This window comes from Condylura cristata, unplaced genomic scaffold (genome assembly GCF_000260355.1).
Source record: "Condylura cristata isolate star-nosed mole 26May11 unplaced genomic scaffold, ConCri1.0 scaffold00017, whole genome shotgun sequence".
NCBI classification, from domain to species: domain Eukaryota; kingdom Metazoa; phylum Chordata; class Mammalia; order Eulipotyphla; family Talpidae; genus Condylura; species Condylura cristata.
Window position 1 is genome coordinate 13,037,394 of NW_004567118.1, and position 18,535 is coordinate 13,055,928.

General features: G+C 59.0%; 1 protein-coding gene across 3 annotated transcripts; it reads right to left on the reverse strand.

Annotated features, from left to right (window-relative positions):
* Positions 1-448: 448 nt before the first annotated feature.
* Positions 449-18,256, reverse strand: BZRAP1 (benzodiazepine receptor (peripheral) associated protein 1). Of its 3 annotated transcripts, XM_012726534.1 has the most exons (24): positions 18,186-18,256; positions 17,567-17,671; positions 16,209-16,259; positions 15,836-15,856; positions 14,868-15,072; positions 14,071-14,243; positions 13,007-13,122; positions 12,672-12,781; positions 8,902-9,732; positions 8,616-8,767; positions 7,905-8,282; positions 7,636-7,833; positions 7,176-7,334; positions 5,798-6,631; positions 5,044-5,143; positions 4,800-4,951; positions 4,122-4,290; positions 3,698-3,769; positions 3,297-3,326; positions 3,035-3,138; positions 2,878-2,949; positions 2,577-2,687; positions 2,066-2,127; positions 449-535 (listed from the first exon to the last, which is right to left on the reverse strand). In XM_012726534.1, the coding sequence occupies exons 2-23, from the start codon at positions 17,666-17,668 to the stop codon at positions 2,098-2,100; spliced, it is 4,170 nt and encodes a 1,389-aa protein (XP_012581988.1). In that variant the 5' UTR covers positions 17,669-17,671; positions 18,186-18,256; the 3' UTR covers positions 449-535; positions 2,066-2,097. The 3 variants fall into 3 exon arrangements, with proteins under 3 accessions (XP_012581988.1, XP_012581986.1, XP_012581987.1); XM_012726532.1 differs by lacking the exon at positions 15,836-15,856 and having other exon boundaries at positions 7,140-7,334; XM_012726533.1 differs by lacking the exon at positions 3,297-3,326 and having other exon boundaries at positions 7,140-7,334.
* Between the last annotated feature and the right edge of the window lie 279 nt (positions 18,257-18,535).

Here is an 18,535-nt window from a genome sequence, read left to right on the forward strand (position 1 = left end):
ATCCTCCCAGGACCCCCAACCTGGGAGTGGGGCAGGCCAAAGAATGGACTAGTACGGTGTGGGGAGCTAGATGTAGGTAAGAGGACTAGAGGCCAGCACAGCCCCGGCTCGGTGACCAGGTGCTCAGCGACCATGGCGGAGGGGCTGCCCTTCTCTAGGCTTCCGCTTGTTCTCCTGGGGAGGAAGGTGCCTGTCCAGAGGATTCATCTTATGGCCTCGTCTAAAGCTGACCCCACTGAGTCTCTGAGCCCCATCCCAGTGCCACAGTGTTAACTCAGAGAGTCCAGGGCCTTCTCGCCAGGAGCAGAGGGACAGGCCTCAGGGACCACTTCTGCCTGCGAGATGAGCCAGCGCGTCACTCCTTCTTCCCAGAGCTCAGCTTTCTGAGGAGCAGCTTCCCCTTGGAGAGGAGACCCCGCACCTTCTCTCTTGTGCCCTGTGGTCCCCCCAGGTCAACCCTGGGGAAGCTGCCAGGGCCAGAGGCACAGGGCCAGCCTGGAGGCTCCAGGGGCGCTTGTGTTGTGCCAGCCCAGTCCTGGAACATGAGAGAAGAAGGCAGGCTCAGGGCCTCACTCCCTGTCCCACCGGATTCCTTTACTCTGCAACCCCAGGGGCCTTTAGTCTCCCCACATCACACAACCCCTGTGGAAAAGCAGAGTCCCACCACCCTGCACACACAGCACAGAGGCCACCGGGGATGAAGATGCTGAGAGAACGCTGAGCTAGGACTCACAGTTCTGCTTCTTTTCACCCGGGCAACCCCTCTCCTGCTCCAGGCCTCTGCAGATGCCAGGCTGACAGAACGAACTTCGATGGCGCCCCCAGCCCCCCCCATGTCACAGGCACCCAGCATAGGGAGAGCAAGGCCCTACTCCCCTCAGAGCCTGTCTAGCCCAGTGGATGCGCTGCCAGGGCCCTCAGGGATGGAGCCAGCTTCAACGCCTGGGGAGGAGATCAGGGCTCTTCCCTGAAGGACCCCTGAGAGAGCTGCAGGGAGCTGGGGGCCAGGAGCCTGACAGTCAGGCACCACTCAGGCCCAATCACTAGCTTTTGGAGGCTGCCTGCCCTCCTTTGGTATTTTCTCCCTTCCTGGATCTTCACTTAGACACACTTGGCACCCTGAGCCACTCCTGCCACAGGCCCACCCAGTCAGCGCTGCCAGTGGCCTAAGGACAGGAGGCTGAATAGGCAGGATCACCGCCAGGAAACCTCCCCCATGCCACTGTCACCTCCTGTGTGCCAGAACCTAGCCAGTTTTTGCCAGCCTGTAAGTTCCTTCCCCCCACCCCTGCCTTCCACAAACCCCTGTGACCCCCAGCGCTTGATGGTCTCCTGGCCAGACACAGATACCAAGCCCGGACCAGAGGCAGGGGTGCCCCACCTATAGCGGGTGCCCCACCTATAGCGCCACCCTGATGCGCTGAAGACCTAAAGGCAGACAGCCAGCTGGGGAGCCCCAGGCCATCCCCCCTCTCCAAAGACTGCTATAAAATCTCAGGAGGGACTGCTGGGAAAATACATGGAGGGGGTGTCTCGGAGTCCCTGAAACAAATGGCTGGGGCTTATCTAAGGACCTCAGCTGTTTCATTCCCCACTTTATCGTCCACCCCCCAGCCCAGCAAAGAAGACTGAGCATCGGAGGTAACATCAAGCATCTGAGCCCCTAAGGCGTCATGATGCCAAGGTCAAGGGTAGGGAGGCTGTCAGTACAGGCGGCACACAGTGTCCTCTTTCTGTCACCAATAGTAGTCATCATACCATCATCACATAGAATCATAATACACTGATGCACCATGAGATGGGTGTCAAATATGTTCTATAAGCCGCATGTGCTGAAGAATACGAGGCGCCAGCTAACAGGACGTGACCTGTGTCCTTGCGGCGGCTGGCACTGGCCGAAGGCAAGGGGGGAGGTGACCTTAGCCCGGAATCTAACAAGTTTCCCTCCCCCATTCTCTGAAAGAAAGTGGAAAAACCAGGTGAGCTCAGGTATTAGCAACAGAGGTGTGCTGCCCGTGGTCATGTGAGGAGGGGTCACGTGACGGAGGAGCCAGTCCCCACTTACATGTTGCTCTCTCTACATATATCTATCTCCATCTAGCACTGGACTCTTCTCCTCCTCGTTCTCTGAAGAACAGGGAACAAAGAGAGGAGAGGGTTATGGACAGACCCGCATGCTCTCACCGGTCACCAGGTCACACGGTTCACAGGGGCTGGCCCTGCTTTGCCTTCGGAACTACCGCAGACGAAAGCCCACGGTCTTCCAGCTTTTCTGGCCTCTTCGCCCTCTCCCTACCCAGTGAGGCTGGAGCTTAATTTTACTCCACCCCCAAGGAGAGCCCACAGAGCTGGGCCTTGCTGGGCCACTGTCTTTAAAAGGCGTCCAGGAGATGGGGAGACCCGCAGAGAGGGACAACCGCTGGCAGGAGCTGGCCCTGCCTGGCTCCCTCCAGCGGTAACTGGGACTCTGCCCTGGGCACAGTGCCACCGGGAACATGGAACATCGTTGGCTGCTCCCGCCCCCACACTTGCTGGCCCCAGCGACTGCCCAGCCGGGGGCCCAGCCCCTCACTGACCTGACGCTCGGTCTGTGGTCTCCCAGGCTCCCTGTCTGAGCCACTTGTCTCAGGCCCAGGGCCCTCCAGGAAGTTGGATGGAACCAGGCCCCTCTGTCCATTCAGTTCCCCCTGGGGAGGAAAAGCTGGTGAGACTGAACCCAAGAAAAAAGTTTCATCCTGACCTGGCTCCTGAAGCCTCTGAGAGAACTGCCCAGGCTGACATCAGAGTTGTGGCCGTGACTGGCCCATCCTCCAGGCTTCTGCTCACCCCCTCCTCTCCCTGAAAGGCCCGGTACACTCCCCACCCAAGTGTCCTCACATAGTAGAAACCATCATCATCCATGCCCCCGAACACAGTGATGACATCGCCTGCGCGGAAGGGCAGCTCGGCCTATGGAGAGACCGAGACGCAGACGTCAGGCCCAGGCCGGCCCTCCTCCACCCCCGTCACTGGGCTCTTCCCTGAGGGCCCTCACCTCCACGTCCATGTTGGGGGAGCTCTCCCGGGGGTTGTAGTCAAAGGCAGCCACCATGGAACGGGGAGATTTCAAGCTTGCAGCAGAAACCGGCTGAGGTGTGCCTGTAGGGATGAGGGGAAGAAGACTCAGGACTCTCTCTGGACACCCCGCCCCACCCTGGGAGACTGCTGGGCTCTTAACCACCTCCCCACTGGATGCAGCTTTGGGGGAAGGCCAGAGAGGCTGCCCTGGCCGGCCTCCTGCCCAGGTCAGCCCTCACCTGCACAGTGCTGGCTGCCTTCCGCCTCGGCTGCGGAGAGAAGGAGTGTGTGAGCTAGTCCTTTTCCCTCTGTACCCCGGGCAGGCTGCGCAGGGCAGGCAGGTTGCTCGCCCTCACACAGGGACATAGGAGCAGAGGGTGCAAGAGCCTATCAACCCAGGTCTTCTGGTTTTGTTAGTGAGTTAAGGCCGCAGGACTTGTTTCCAGAATTTACAGTTGGGAACAGAAGTTCTGGCCGACCACTTGCCAGCCCAAAGAACAAATTTCCCATGGTGGAGATGATGTGGGTGAAGGTCTGCTCTGACTCACTTCACCTGTTCAAACCCCTGCATCTCCCCAGAGTGCCATCGCCACCCCACCCATCCCCACAGGCCCCCGAGGGAGCATGGGATCACACCCACCTTTCTTGGAGCGGCGGGGCTTGGGGGGAGGCCCAGATGTTCGGGCTGTGGAATACACGGAGGAACTAGTCCCTGATCCAGGAAGGCAAACAGATGCAAGAGAGAAACTGAGGCAGGGGGAGGGATAGGCCAGTAACTCTGGAGTCTCAGGGTGGCACCAGGATTCTGGCACTCACCTCTCTAAAGAGCATTCCTCCCCCATCCCTGACCTGCAGGACCCAGAACACAAGGCCCATTCCCTCGGCAGCAGAGACCGCTCTGACCACTCAGTACAGAAGCTGAGCCACACCGGCCTTCATCGGTGAGGCCCAGCAACTGTGCTGCGGAAGTGGTAAGTGAAGTGCCCAGGCCACACATCAGTCAGGAGCAGGCCGAGTGGGAGCTGCAGAGCCAGAGGCGGGTGAGGAATGGCAGCTGTTCATACCTGAGCCCTCAGCGAAAACATCTGGAGACAAATAGCCGAGCTGGGTCAGCTGCTGCTTTCTCGCAGGACTGTCCACGGCCACCTCGGTGACCATGTTGCAGGGAATGTAGCCTATCCGGCCCCCACCTTCTCCCCGGTAGAAGCCATCAGCATCCTTGTCCCCAAACACCTGGAGGCAAAGATCAGTCTCAGAGGGCCAGTTCAGCTGGGCACCGGGCACCGGGCTCAGGCATGTGGACGGCACAGGAAATAGAAGAGGAAAGAGCAGGAGTGCACCAAGAAGGAGAGTCAGAATCAGAGGATGCGAGGGAGAGCCCTTTCCATAGTGTCAGCTCCCCTGCCTCAGCCCACCCCGACCAGGCCACCTGAATCTCAGAGCAACAGTGAAAAGTCTTCATTGAGCACTGGAAGTGGTGAGGCCAGCAGCACAGCTGTTAAACCTTGCCCACTGTGCAGGGAGGTGCGAGCCTCTGCCCATGGAATCATTTAACCCTCACACCACCATGTCCCCATTTTACCAATGAGGGAACGGAGGCCCAGAGGAACTAGTGCATCTACTCAAGGTTACACAGCCGAGTCAGGATCCAGCCCCAGGCCCTCTGGCCTCACCCAGGCCTGACTGACACCTCCAGTAGTGGAAAGCAGGGGTGAGGGAGGCCCAGAGGGCCAGGCAGCCACCTTCAGGATCTGGCCTTCCCGGAAGGGGAGCTCCTCCTCCCCGGCATCAGGGTTGGGTGACATGGATGCAGGGTCATAGTCAAACAGGGCCACAAAGAGCCTGACAGGCAGGTCCTGGGAAGCCAGCACTTCTGGAGGGCTCCTCAGAGGAACTGCAGAGTTAAGGAAAAAGCAGTGGCAATCAGCTCTGGCCAAGGGGCTAGAAAGGTGCCCTCGGCCTAGCCCAGCCTCCACAGGCGCTCACCAAGCTGAGTGGTGCTGGGTTTGGGTGCTCGGCCCCCTTTCCTCAGAGAGCCCCTCCGCCCAGAGCTCTCCTGCCCTCTGGGCTCCCCAGCCTCTGTTGCCTGCAAAGAGAGGGCAACAGACAGAGGGCAGCGGTGACACACCACTCCTCTGGCAGGTGCCTAGGCAGGGACACGACCCCAGCGCTCCCCCAACTCTGCCCCCGTTGTTAGCGTAAGCAGCACAGCAGAGCAGGGACACAACATTCTTCTCCTGGAGCCCTGACCCAACCTCTGCTGGAGGTGTCAGACCCCCCCCCAGGGGACATGGGGGGAAGGAGGGAGGCCCCAACTCCAGACCCCTAGCAGGTGAGTGCAGTGGGGGGCGGGGTGGGGGCAAGGCTAGAGCTCAGAGCTGGCCGAGGAGCGAGGAGCATGTGAGAGCAGGGCTCTTCTCGGGCAGGTGTGCAGGTGTCAGGTGCAGGAGAGGCTGCACAGCATTCATGTCCTGCAGGTGTGACTGGCTAGCGGAGGGGAGGGCCACCCGCCTGGAAGGCAACTGGCCACTACAATAACAGAATATTGTGCACCCCAGTTCCGACTGGCAGAAGCAGCAAAGCAGTGGAATGCGGGTGGGAGGACACAGGTGAGGCCCAGCCCCGCCTCTACTGATGGAGGCGGCAGCAGCGTGGAATGGGAGGGGCTGGCGGGCAGGAAGCAGAGCCACCAGGCGAGGCAGAGCAGGCAGGGGCTGCCCAGGGTGGGGTGGGCACGGACCCGGGAGGCTGGCTCCTTGGCTCTGCCCATCGCACTTCGGGCTCTCTGTTCTGGCTCCCCTTTGTCCCAGGCCGGGAGGCATGGGTAGGGGTCAGGGCCTGAACTGGCCTTCACAGGCCCCCTGGGCCTTCCTAGGGGGGCTGTGCCCCAGGCCTCCCCATCTCCGGGATAGCAGGAGCCGCTGACGCTGATGCCCCCGCCGCCTGCCTCCTGCTCGTCCTCAGAATCATATTCAATGCTGATTTCCAAACACTTGGGGGAAAGGCAGCTGGCCAGACCAGGTTCTGGGGCGCGGCCGCCACGGGGGCATCTCCGGGAAGGGGGTGGACGCCCTCTCCCACTAGCCTCTGGTCCACCCCTGGCGCCCTCGCCCACAGGAGAGCCACCCCTCTCCCATGTGGGGCCCGGTCGTCCAGAGGCTTGGGGCCCTCCATTGCTGAGAAGCCGGCTGCAGTGTTCACGGGGGTCTGGGGACCGCCTGCGGTTTGGGGGCTTCTCAGGGGAGCCACTTCCTCGCCACCGGCTGCTTCCACCAACTAGTCCGGGCGCGTCCTCCAGGCAGTCCCCCAGCCCGCAGGGCTCAGGAGACAAGGGGCACGGGCCAGGTCCTGGAGGCCGACTGCTGTCACAGCCCAGCCCCAGCGACGCAGACTCAGGCTGGCCAGGGTCTCTGGAAGAACAGCCTGCCCCTGGCTCCTCATCCGCTTCCTCGTCCTCCTCCTCCTCGGGGATGCTAAAGAGCTTCTTGCTGCAGAACTGCTGGAGGGGCAGCTCCAGGATCTGCTCCAAGATCTCCTCGTCGCTGTCAGTCTCACAGGAGGAGTCAGTCTGGGGCTGGGTGGGGAGCAGCAGGAAAGAGAGGTCCATGGGAAGAGGAGAGAGCTGTGGTCTTTGCCCTCAAATGCAGGCAGGGGTTGCAAGCCCTCCCTCAACTTCCTCCAAGAGGAAGACCAGAGAGAAAGGGCCAACCCAAAGCCACACGGCATGTCCAGGCTAGAGCTAGAGGAAGAATTAGGGAACAGGCTGCACACACGTTTGGGCCCCGGGGAGCATGGGGGAGACAGGCCATGCTGTAGTGGCAGAGATCTCCCTGCCCCCTCCCGGAAGCCCCTACAGGCTGCGCGCTGCCTCTGGGGGCCGGGGTGGAAGGCAGTGCAAGGAGAGCTCCTCTTCCTCCCTCAGGCCAGCCTGAACCACTTCCTATCTGCTGCTTAGGACAGGGCCCAGGCCACACCTAGAACGTTGCTGGCACTCGGTGGCGGCCGGAGCAGCTGCTGACACATGGGTGGAGGCCCCTGGAACCCGAGGTCTGGGGCCCGCCAGCCCCTCCGCACCCCGGTACCTTGGCCCCATCCTCCCTGATGCTGTTGCCAGCAACCTGCTTCTGGAAAGAGCAAGTCCTAGAGTCCAGCTCCTCCTCCCCCTCCTTCTCCTCCTCTTCCTCCTCTTCCTCCTGGATGTCTGACAGATCTGAGTTGCGACCATGATCCACAAGGGAGTCTGACAGACGGCCCCCGAGCTCTGCTGTGTCCTCCCTCTGCAAGAGGAAGGACAGGAGAGGGCGAGGCCTGTCGCAGGGTCAGCCGCAGGCAGAATAAAAGAGGCCCCTCGGCAGAGGGGGAGAGGATCATGCCCCAAAGGGTATGCACAAAATGGGGTGGCGGGGGGTGGGCAGGAGGTAAGGGAGAAGAAGGCTGGGAGACAAAGTGGAATCTGAAAAGATAAAGGGACAAACAGCCCGAGCAGAGCAAAGAACAGCAAAAGGGCACCCAGACTTGGACTGGCAGGAGGCAGGCTCAGATCCTTTGAGGTGGCACATTATGTCCCCAGTCCTGTACCTCTGGCCTCGGCCCAGACCCCGTCTCTCCTCCATGGCAGGCCTCAGCGCAGAGCACCCTCGGGGCCTCGCCTTCTGTCCACTCGGCCTCCTCCTTGGCCAGTGAGGCGGTGGCAGGGCCTGGAACCCTGTCGCCCAGCATGGACTCACTGGCCCCTCTGTCCTCTGAGACGCCCAGCACGGCTGGCCGGCCCTCCCCCTGGAATGGCAGGCAGTGAGCAAAGGCCCTTCTCCCGGCATCTGCGCCTCCCCCCTCCCCAGCCAGGGTACCTGGGAGCAGGGCGCTGGAGGCTCCTCTTGGGATCCTGTCGAGCTCTCTCTGGGAAGGCTTGCTGGGGGGCCCCCTGGGGGCCCTGGAGTTCCTTGGGAGACAGGGCACCCGAGGAAAGAGCTGGGGTCTCCAGACGCTGAGGAGTCTGGAAGAAGGGGTGCTCGGGCCTCCAGACCTGGTCGTGGTGATGGACAGGAGACCCTGGCTGGCAGGCAGGCTGTAGCCAGGGCCGGGGCAACCGGAGCCGGAATAGAATCCGCCGACTCGCCATGGGGCGACATGGTGCGCACAGCCACCTCGCTGCACACCTGCAGCAGCTGCAGCTGGGACACCTCCACCAGCACGCTGCCTGCCGTGGGTGACGCCACCTCCATGATCTGCAGAGTGGGGGAGGCAGGATGGGAGAGGGAGGCTGAGATGGCTAGAGGGTGGCACACAGTGCCCACAATGCCTCACTCATGCCAAGCACTGCCAGGCCCTTCGTATGTCTGTCTTGTTCCAGCCTCCTGGCACATCACTGAGGAGCTGCAGTGGTTTTGAATCCCAGGCACCTACTACAAAGCCCCTGCTCCTACCCAACCTGCTACACAGTGCAGATGCCAGGGCCTGGGCATCCCTGTGCCAGCTTGGGGAAACCAGGCCTCTAAGCAAGGCAAGGAGGGACCTACAGCCTCTCCCTGGGCACAGGGAGCCAGAGTTCCAGGCCATACCTTCTGCCCATCGGCATAGATGGCATAGCCTGTGACCCGGACACCATTGGAGGTGCCAGCCGCATCGATGGTTACTGGGAGCCAGCTGATGATCAAGATGCCAGGGGAAGGCCCCGGCTCAATCTGCACATCCAGGGGGGCGTCAGGCGGGCCTGGGAGGAGGGAGACAGAGACCCAGTAGAGCAGAGCACGCCCCACCAAAGACAGCAGTCCAAGTTACCGTCTCCCTGAAAGCGCAAATCCCAACAGCCTCCTGGTGTTGCAGTCAATGCCCAAACCTGCATACCTGCTGGGAGTGTGGTGAACTGCAGGGTGGCAGCCCGCTGCTCTGGCCTCTCCCAGCCTGGTTCCCAGGATCCTCGAGGTGGGAGCTGAGCCTCCACTCGGGCCTGATAGAGTGTACCAGGCCGCAGGTGGCAGAACGTGGCCCAGTAAGTGCTGGGGCGGGCAGGGGGGCACTCTTCCCCGTTGAGGTAGATGGCATGGGTCAAGTTGCTGTTGCCGGGCACCCAGGTGATCTCAGCAGATGTGGCTGTCAGCCGGTGGACCCGCAGCTGGCTAGGGAGCAGTCCAGCCCGGGCACCCACTGCCAGGCAACAGCGCAGAGGGTCAGAGCTGCCCCGGCTGGTCAGGGCCTGCACAGAAACATGGAGGTGCCCAGCCCGCAGGTCCAGGTTCTCCAGCACAGCCTTGGGGGGCGCCCCGGGCCCCAGAGCCTGATGCAGTTCCCCATTCACGCAGACATGGTAACCTTGTAAATCTGCTCGCTCAGGAGGCGGTTCCCAGGCCAGCACCACGCTGTGGGCCAGCTGCTTGAGGACTGCCAGTCGGCGGGGGTAAGGCACCGCAAGGGGCTCGCACAGGCCCGCGGGTGCAGGGCTCAGGCTGAGCTCGTCCCCTGCAGCCTCATCCTCCGGCCTGGGCTGGCTGCGGCCCCCGCTGCTCGGGGCCCCGCCACTACTGCCACCCCCACCTCCACTCAGGAAACTGAGTTCGGGGCCTGAGCTGTGGGATAAATCGGCCAGCTCCGGAGGGAGGGAGGTCAGGAGGTCGTCGTCAGACACGCGCTCTACAAAATTGGAAGGGACCAGGCCCCTTCGGCCATCCATGAGCTCCCCTGGCAGAGGGAGAGCAGGGAAGGGAAAGACAGAGAGGGGCAGAGAAAAACAGGTCCGATAAAAGCATTTTAGCAATGGTTAGCGGACGATCTTACGCATTGATTCAAGTCAACATTTAACTGTCAGTGCTTTAGAAAGACAGGAGTGGCGAAAATCTGGTTGAGGGGGCCGTCTCTTCCGGTAGGACAGCGCTTCTTAAATTTTCATGTGTATATGTTGAAACCCAGACTAATTCACTTTGGGGGTGCAACTGAGGGTCTACATTTCTCACAAGGTCGAAGGAATGCTAACTGTGGAGGGAGGCTGGACGCTGGGCAGTCTAAGCAGATGCGTGTGGAAGTGTGTTTGGCCAAAAGTCAAGATGTCTACAGCTCTGACATTGCTTTTCTTTTTTCACCTACATCTGGATAAATGACTATGACACAGTATTAACAATTGTTGAGTCTAGGTGGCAAATATATGTGTTCACTGGACAATTCTCTAATTTTGCTGTTGTAAAACTTTCACATTAAAATTCTGGGAAGAGACCTCTCTGGTGGTGCAAGTTAAAGTCTCAGCACTATCAAGCTAGCTGCAGTCACTGCAGCCTGAGTTCGACCCCCGGCAAGTGAGCTGACCCGCATGGCACAGCAGGCCTCCCCTCTCTGGCCCCCTGCTCCCCTCAGCAGTGTGTTTCGGTAGATCCACCTGTTCTGCTCCCCAATCTATCTCTGATGAATCCTCTCGCCCACCTCCAACACCTCTGGCTGACACCCCAGTTCTTGTATGCATAAATAAAATAAAAATAAATCTTTAAAAAAAGTAAAATTCGGGGGGGGGGTCCAGATAAGAAAACAGATCCTACTGCCTGAAAGGCCCCCATTGTGGATTTCACCCAAGCTTGAGGAGTGGGCACAGGGTACCTCCCTTTCCCCAGGGCACCTCCCTTTCCCTTTGGGGGAAATGGACACCCTTAAAGGGAGAGAGACACAAACATCTGAGGAGAACTCAGGAAGGAATCCTTACAGACAAAGACATGAGCGCCAGAGAAAAAGTCCCGTGTGGGTTCTGAAAGGGAGTAGGCAGGCCCCGGTCTAGAACTGTACTGGTAGCTAGTCCAGGCTTTGAGCAAAGTTCAATGGTGCCAGTTGCTCTACCCATCTGACAAGACAGTGCTGTCAAACAGGTGTTGGGCACACAGCATGTCATGTCACAGCGAATCTGGGAAGAGGAAAGATTCCCAGGAAGTGGGAGAGCTGACCAGCGCTGAGCCTAGCAGGGGAAAGGCGGGCGTGGACAGGGCAGAAGGTGTGTGCAGGCAGCTGAGCGGCAGGAAGCTCCCCAGCACCTCTCTCTGTCTGTGCTAGGAAAAAAGATTAGAAAGGAAGGAAACTTGAAGGAACTACAGGACTTTTGATCAATTTGATGATAAAAGCACTTCAGTGGCTTGAACGGTAACCCCTCCACCCCACCCCCACACACACCAAATGCGTCCACATCCTAAACCCTGGATCCTGGGTGTGTGACCTTATTTGGAAAAAGTGTCTTTGCAGAAATAATTAAGGAGCTTGAGATGAGATCATCCCAGATTATCTGGGTAGGTCCTAAAATCCACTGACAAGCATCCTTATAAGACAGCACAGGACGGGCACTGAAAGAGGAGGAAGAGGTGCAGAAATCCCAGTGATGTGGCCACTCGCCAGGGCACAGCTGGAACTCCCAGAAGCTGAAAGAGACCAGGGGTGGAGCGACCCTAACCCTCTAGGAGAGGGTGCGACCAAGATCTTGGTGTTAGACTTCTGGCCATCCTGCACTGTGAGAGGATGTGTTTCTATTGTTTTAAGCCACCCAGTTGGTGATCATCTGTCAAGGCATCCTAGGAAATGGACATAAGCACTATCACTGAGGAGTGTGGCATCGAAGGCGGGAGACCTCACTCTAAACGGACCCACATTCTACATGGCCGGCCCGGGGCCTGGGCTGCAGTCAGGCACCTGGTCCCGAAGCTCCCCACCACCGGAGAACCGTAGAGTGAGCTAATCTTTTAGCTAAAGTCTGGTGAGGAATAAAGCGCCCGCCACTCAATTGTCTGTATACATTTAAATCTGTCCCATATTGTACAGTTCAAATTCTAGTAAACTGATGTTAGTTGATATTCATAATTTTGCTGCCCCCCTCCCCCCTACCCCAAAGAAAAGGTATGGGGCTTGGTTTTGTCTTTTTTATTAAAAAACAGCAACAACCACCTTGTTTTTCTGGCAGCTATTTAAAGCTGTTTTCCATAATTACCATTAACTACTCAAATAACAGATATAGGGCCTGGCCTCACAGGCCCAGACCTTTGGGTGGTACAGACCCTGGATCTAGCCTGCCCTGTCCACACCTCATGCCAGTCTCCACACAGTGCCAGATTCCCCGCTACTGACGGACACAGCCTGGTCCTCAACCAGGGCCAGCCTGAAGAGGCTCCCAGCACCATTTCTTCTGCAGGCCCCACCCTGCTGCCCAGTCTCAGGAATGAGGCATCATCCTGCAGCCCCGAAGCCAATGCCCTTCCCTAACCCCCACAGCTGCTAACCTCTACTCACAGCCTTTCCCCGGAGCCTGGAGTCCAGCCCCAGCTCTAGGCAACAGGTCTGACCTCGATGGCACTAGCGTAAGCAGCACCATGCCCTATCTGCCAGCGCTCAAGTGAGATCAGGCACCGGACACTGTGACACTCTGCCCATCATCTGGACAGGGGAGGTCCTGCCCTGCCTGCTTGGGGCAGACCCGCTGGAGATCAGCTGCCCCTTCTCCCAGACCCCTTTTCCCACGGGCTGCCAAGTCTCTGCAGGCCTTGAAGCTGAGACTGAAAAGTCTGGACGGGCTGAGATCTCCATGCTGTGGAGAGGGAAAGGCGGGTAGAGTTTGTGAAGAGGATCGTAAAAGCAGGAGAACAAGCCTGCTACCTTCCTACCTTCAAAAAAGCCATCCTCGTCCATGTTGCCATAGATGTAGATGTACTCTCCGGCAGTGAGCGGAAGCTCTGCCTCTGGATTCTCATTGGGGCCCTCAAAAGGGTTGTAGCTGTTGGAGAAGCGCAGAGGAGGAGGACAGAGACTTATATCCCACCTCCCCGTCCGGTCTGCATTAGCCCTTATGGGGACCAGTTCTCCACTTACAGCCAAGTGGAGCTCTCACTGAGCCCACCCTGGACCAACTGGGTTAGGTGGTCACCTCTATGTGCCCCGCCCACCGTCTCCACCCATACGCCCCAAATACTGGCAGGGGCAGCCCGGGTAAGAGGCTCACCTATAGCGTGCTAGGAAGACCTGAATCCTGGCTCCTCCCTGGCTGCTCTCCAGAGCAGCGGGAAGCAGGGAGACACTGTCTGCCTCCAGTTCCTCCACCTCACTGGCTGTATCCACCTGGGGGCAAACAAAAGGGCCAGTTTCTCTCCAGGACCCAGGACCGATGGCAAAGTGGAAGGTTTCCGGGCTCTGCCGAAGGAGGACCTATCACTCCAAGCCAGTAAAGTGATCCCATGCCAGATGAGGCCCGGGTGTTTTCTAAATTGGCACCTAAGCCAGCAGGTCCTGGCAGAGCCCAGATGCCCTGGGTAGGGGAAGTGGGATAACCTGGGTCCCTCCCCCAGCTCTGGATTCTAATGTACCAGCCAGCAAATAAGACCACTTTCCCATCAGAAACGGCCCAATTCACTAGTGGAATGGGCGGCCAGGGTTGGTCTGTCTCCTCAAGGTAAAAATGCATCAAAGGGCATCACTTGGGGCGAGCTGGAGGCAAGGAGCCAGGAGAGGCTATGCCCCGTCCCACAAGGGGGCAGCACAAGTCTGGGGCGGGCTCTTGGGATGTTAAATGGGTGAGGCGATGCAGAGTTGACACCCAGAAACTTGGTAGCCATGATAGCTGCTGTAGTTGACCATCTACTGTCTGCCCCAGAGTAAGCAAAGCGCTTTCCTTGTGTTTTATCACATAATCTTCACAACAGCCTTATAAGGCAGCTTTCATCAGCTCCAAAATCCAAACAAGGAAACAAGCCCAGAAAGAGTGAGAGGCTGCCTAAGAGGTGGATTTGAATCCCGCTACCTGTGCTCTTTCTCACGCGACCATATGCTGCTGCCACAGATGCTCTCACGGCCTCATTATGTGGATACTGGCGCCAAAGTGTCTCCTTCCATCCAGCCCAGGACTCCAGGGCCTCTCTGGGCCCCAGAGGGGTGGGGCTGGGAGGCCCCAAGATGGGGCCTTCATCAGGAAGGTCCTGGAGAAGGCCCACAACAAAGAATCCACCCAACTCCTGGGAGACGCCCCTCGCCCAAGACAGCCAGAAGCCCTGGCCCCTCCCCATCACTGACCTCAGGCGTGGGGCATGACTTGGGGCTGTTGTGGATAGACTCTGAGCGGGAGGAGTTGGACAGAGACTCTGCTTTCTTGGCTGTCCTTCGAGGAACCCCGGCAAGGGTGGCTGGGGCAGACTCGGAAGATTTTGGGGTACAGCGACCCGGGGAGCCGGGCGGGAGGTCAAAGTCTAGAGAGAAGATAATATGGGAGTGTGGAATCTGTGGCCTGAAAAGGGGCCAGGGACCAAGGGTCCTTTTGGGGTAGGGGGTCAGGCCCTCCATAGCTGGTTTTCCTTGCAAAAAGGGAACTATTGGGAGGGAGACCTACTAAATCAAGGTAGAAGTGATTCACATACATTGTTTGACAGCACCAGGAGAGCAACATGATGAGGTGTGTTGAGTTACTCCTCTTATAGCTTAGGAAGCCATGCCAGAGACTACACAGCGTGCCCAAGTCACAGGACTGCTATGTGAGTGGGGCTGGCAATGCCAGATCTGACCAATGCCCATTCCCAGCTCGTCAAAGACCCACATGGCCTGCTATGGACTCCCAGTCCCCAACTCCCAGCCGCGACCACAGAGTTCTGTTGGAGGAGCAGCAACAGCCAGAGGCGGCCTAGGCCAGACTCCAGAACGACCACTCCCATGAGTTTACTTTGTTCCCACAGGAGACTGCTTCTAGCCAGGCCTGGCTCTCATTTACTGTGTGACTTCAGGTGAGTTGCTAGGCTTCTCTGACCCTGAACTCTCTGCTCTGTACCAAAGTCCCAGCCTTTAGGATTTCAGGCTAACATCACTAGGGTCCATCTTACCTTTGGGGCCAGATCCCCGGCAGGGCTGGGGAGTAGAGCAGCAACAGGGGGGTGGTGGGCGATCCCCAAGATTACTACAGCCCAGGGCAGCGGTGAGCAGATCCAAGGGCCCCGGATGCAGGCGAAAGGCCTGGAGCTCCTGCGCCAGGAGGCTGAAACGCTCCGTTTGGCTGCGGCATTGCTCTTCAAGTTCTCGAACCCGCACCTAGAACAAGACCCCCGTGAGCCACCGGGCCCAGCAAAGCTGACAGCCTAGCCTGTGCCATCTACACACAGCGCCACACTGGGCTTCACTCCCACGCGCCCAGCCCACAGGCCTGGACACCAGCGCCGGGCCTGGCTGCCCGTTTGTCCTGCACAGGATCTGAGCTGAAGCTGAAGTTCTGCAGCTGTAGAGGCTCCCAGCCCTCCTCTGGAGAAGGGCCAGGCCCTGCCTCACACAGCACACCTTCAGCAAGCCCAGACAGTGGCTCTTCCTACTTCTGGTTGCTTTCTAGGCCAAAAGGAATGGCTCCCACCCCCATACCAGGGTCACCTCAGGAGTCTTCTCAGCTGCACTGCTTGTCCCCCGCCCACAGACAGGCCTCCGGAGAAGACCCCAGAGAGAGCCCACACAGAAACTCAGGACATCTTTGTGACAGGAACAGGCCAATACCCAAGAACCTTTCAGGAGAGTCTGCACTGTGTGGGGCTTGCCCCAGGCCAACTCCAAGAGCACTGTGAGTGAGTGCTGACGAATTTCCCTGAGGTCCAAGTGGCTTGGTTTAGAGGAGGACGGCCAGGCATCCGCCAGGCACAGCCGCAGGTCTGCGGCGTGGGCACGCCCATCCGTCCCACAGGACTCCCGGCCCACAGAGCTCTGCACCGGCCACACCCCCTCTGTTGGACCCCCTCTGTGTGAGAACCACCTGGACCTCTGTAGCCTGGAGGGGAAGGGACACCCGAGGAAGTGAGGGAGGAAGCTGTACCTGCATGGAATCCAGGGTGGACTGCGGCAGGAAAGGAAAGCAGAGGAGTTAGACAGCTTAGCCCTGTGGGTCACACTTGGAGAGGGCAGGAGAGAGACCCAGGTGGACCCACCAGTGGGCTCCCCAGCAGGCCCTAAATGGACGGGTATTACGGGGAAGGTAGCCTCGGGGTGGGTGGCCCTGGGGGACTGCTGCCTCTGGACCCTGCGCCCCTGGGCCCTGTCCTGAGAAATGGGCCATGGATGGAGGGGACTGTCCAGGCCTGGGGCACCAAAGGACTCCTCCTGAACCCCACACCCCGCCCTCACCACCCAACCCAGCTTTCTCTGAGGTTTCCCTACAGGGGAGCCGGGACCACCTGCAGGGACCCTACCTCCAGCAGCTGCACAGCCCCTTCATGTTCCCTCTTGGCTTCTGCCTGGGCCTACAGGTGGGAGGAGGCAACGTGCTAAAGGGGAAGAGGAGCAGCAGGGAGGGGTAGAGGGAGCTGGAAAGGAAGGAGGGTAGGAAGGGCCAAAGGTGGGGGAGGGAGAGGAGCCAGGAAGAGGGGGGTGCTGCAAAGAAGGTGGCTCCCACCTTGACACCTTAGGCCACCCTCCTGGGCTCCCCGCCCACCTTTCCAGACATTCTTTCTCAGCCTTTCTGGCCTGCTGCCTGTCTTCTGTGCCTTCTGAATGTCAGGGTGCCACGGGACACACACTGGACCCACTTTATACTGTATACTGCCTCCCAAAGTGGGAGGGGGTTCCCCATCTAGTCACATAGCTGACCACACTGATAACTTTAAAATACACCTCTCAACACCAGGCCCCAAGACTCCAGAGACTCCAGACTCATAGCCAATGTGCTAGGGACATCTCCTGGGTTAGCACACACCCCACACTAGCAAAACAGACCTCGGGACCTCCTACTTCTCCAAGCTGTTGCCCCTTCAGCCCTCACTTCCTGGGCAGTGAATAGCCCACTTTCCACCATGGGTTCCACAGCACATGGGAGACAGAGCCAGGACACAACTTGAATCCTGCAGTGAGTCTCATCAATTCTACCCCTAAAACACATCTGTCCTGTTTCCCCTCCATTGCCATCACCCTAGTCCAGATGGTCAGCGCCACCCACCCAATAGCGCAAGTGCTCCCCACCCCCTCACCCTATTGCCCTACTTCCATACCCCAACCGACCCCCCACAGTGCTGCCACAGGCTTTTCTCCAATGACAATCAGGCCAAGTTACTCCCCTGCTTAGGAGAGAAAAATAGCCAAACTCTGCCAGCCTTAAAGGCCTGTGGCGCTTGGGCGGACACCGGCCTGCTGTTCTGTGCATCCTGCTATATCTGTCCACACTGGGGCCCGCAGCTCTTCCCACACACTGCAGTGACTCAAGTTCTCCTCCCCTGGGGTGTTGGGTCCTTGCTCCCCGGGTATTATAGACCATCCTGACCTCTCCAGAGGCGACCTTCACCCCTTCCCAGTCACTCTGTCACATCATCCTGTTCACTTCTTCCTGTCCCCACCCCCAAACCCCACCCCGGGCTTGTCAGAGTCTGGCTGCATCTCACTCTTGAATTTGCTGATTTACTGATGGGATCTAAATGGAGGCCCCCCGACCACCATTCTCCTCCAGTGCCTGGCACAGAGCCTGGTATACCTGGTGCTCTGCAAATGTCCACCAGACCAAGCCGAGTCCAGCAGCCTACACCCTTCTTTTATCCTGCCTCCTGGACGCGGCCCCTACCTGCTGCAGTCTCCGGACCTCCTCCTGCTTCTCCTGCAGGCTGAGCCGAGCCTGCTCATGTTCCACCTCCAGCTGCTGCCGCCGCTGCGCCACCTCCCGCATGTGCTGAAATACAAGAGTCCCGGTCCAGGCCTGAGCCCCACGCTGTCCTAAGGAAGATCTAAAATGAAGAGCCTCAGCCACACATGTCCCAGATGCACTTTATTAAAAAGGAAACAGGCCCTCCCTGGTGGCTCAGCAGGTTAAAGCGCAGCACTAAGAAGCTAAAGCCACTTCCACAAGAGTTCCATCCCCGCCTGCCCCGGAGGTGACCACATGGCGCGGCAGACCTCTCCTGGCCGGCCCACTGCTCCCCTCAGCAGTGTACTTCGTCAGTTGGCCTGTTCTGCTCCCCACTGTCTCTGGTGAATCCTCTCACCGCCCCTGCACCTCTGCCCTGTACCTCAGTTCTGTGCATAAATAAATAAACCTTTAAAAGAAAAGGAAACCAAGGCCAGAGAGGGAAGGGGCCAGCAGCCCCAGGACCGGGCCTGAGACCCCAGTGCCCCAGAAAGCGTTACTCTATGCCTCATGCACCCAGCCCACACCAATGCCCTCCCCTCGCCTCCAGTCCCCTCACCTTTAGCACCTGCTCCAGGCTCTCCAGCTTGCTCTGCAGGCCCTGGCTCTTGCGAAGGGCTGAGTCCCTCTCTTGTGTCACCCCCAGAAGCTGGTCCCTCAGTTCTGTGTTCTCCCACTCCACCTGAGAAGGGGGTGTAGCAGGGAGCTGGGTGTATGAGTCCTTTCCCATCAGCTCCCCCACAGGGAGGAACAGTACCCTTTATATTCTAGCCCAGTTTGCGGGTGCTGAAGGAGACAGCCTAGGCCTCCATGGCTCCTGGACAGAGGGGTTACCTGTTCCTTCTCCGTGGCTCTCCCACTGAGCCGGGAGTTCTCCTCCACAAGGCGGGCATTCTCATTCTGGGCCTC

What these genes read in the sequence shown, in the direction of transcription:
- BZRAP1 (XM_012726532.1), bottom strand. Translation starts at nt 17,668, where the DNA reads ATGCGGGAGGTGGCGCAGCGGCGGCAGCAGCTGGAGGTGGAACATGAG. An exon ending in AGGTCCGGAGACTGCAGCAG is followed by an intron (nt 16,260 to 17,566) that starts GTAGGGGCCGCG and finishes TCCCACCTGTAG; the next exon opens with GCCCAGGCAGAAGCCAAGAG. An exon ending in CCGGGGATCTGGCCCCAAAG is followed by an intron (nt 14,244 to 14,867) that starts GTAAGATGGACC and finishes TCTTCTCTCTAG; the next exon opens with ACTTTGACCTCCCGCCCGGC.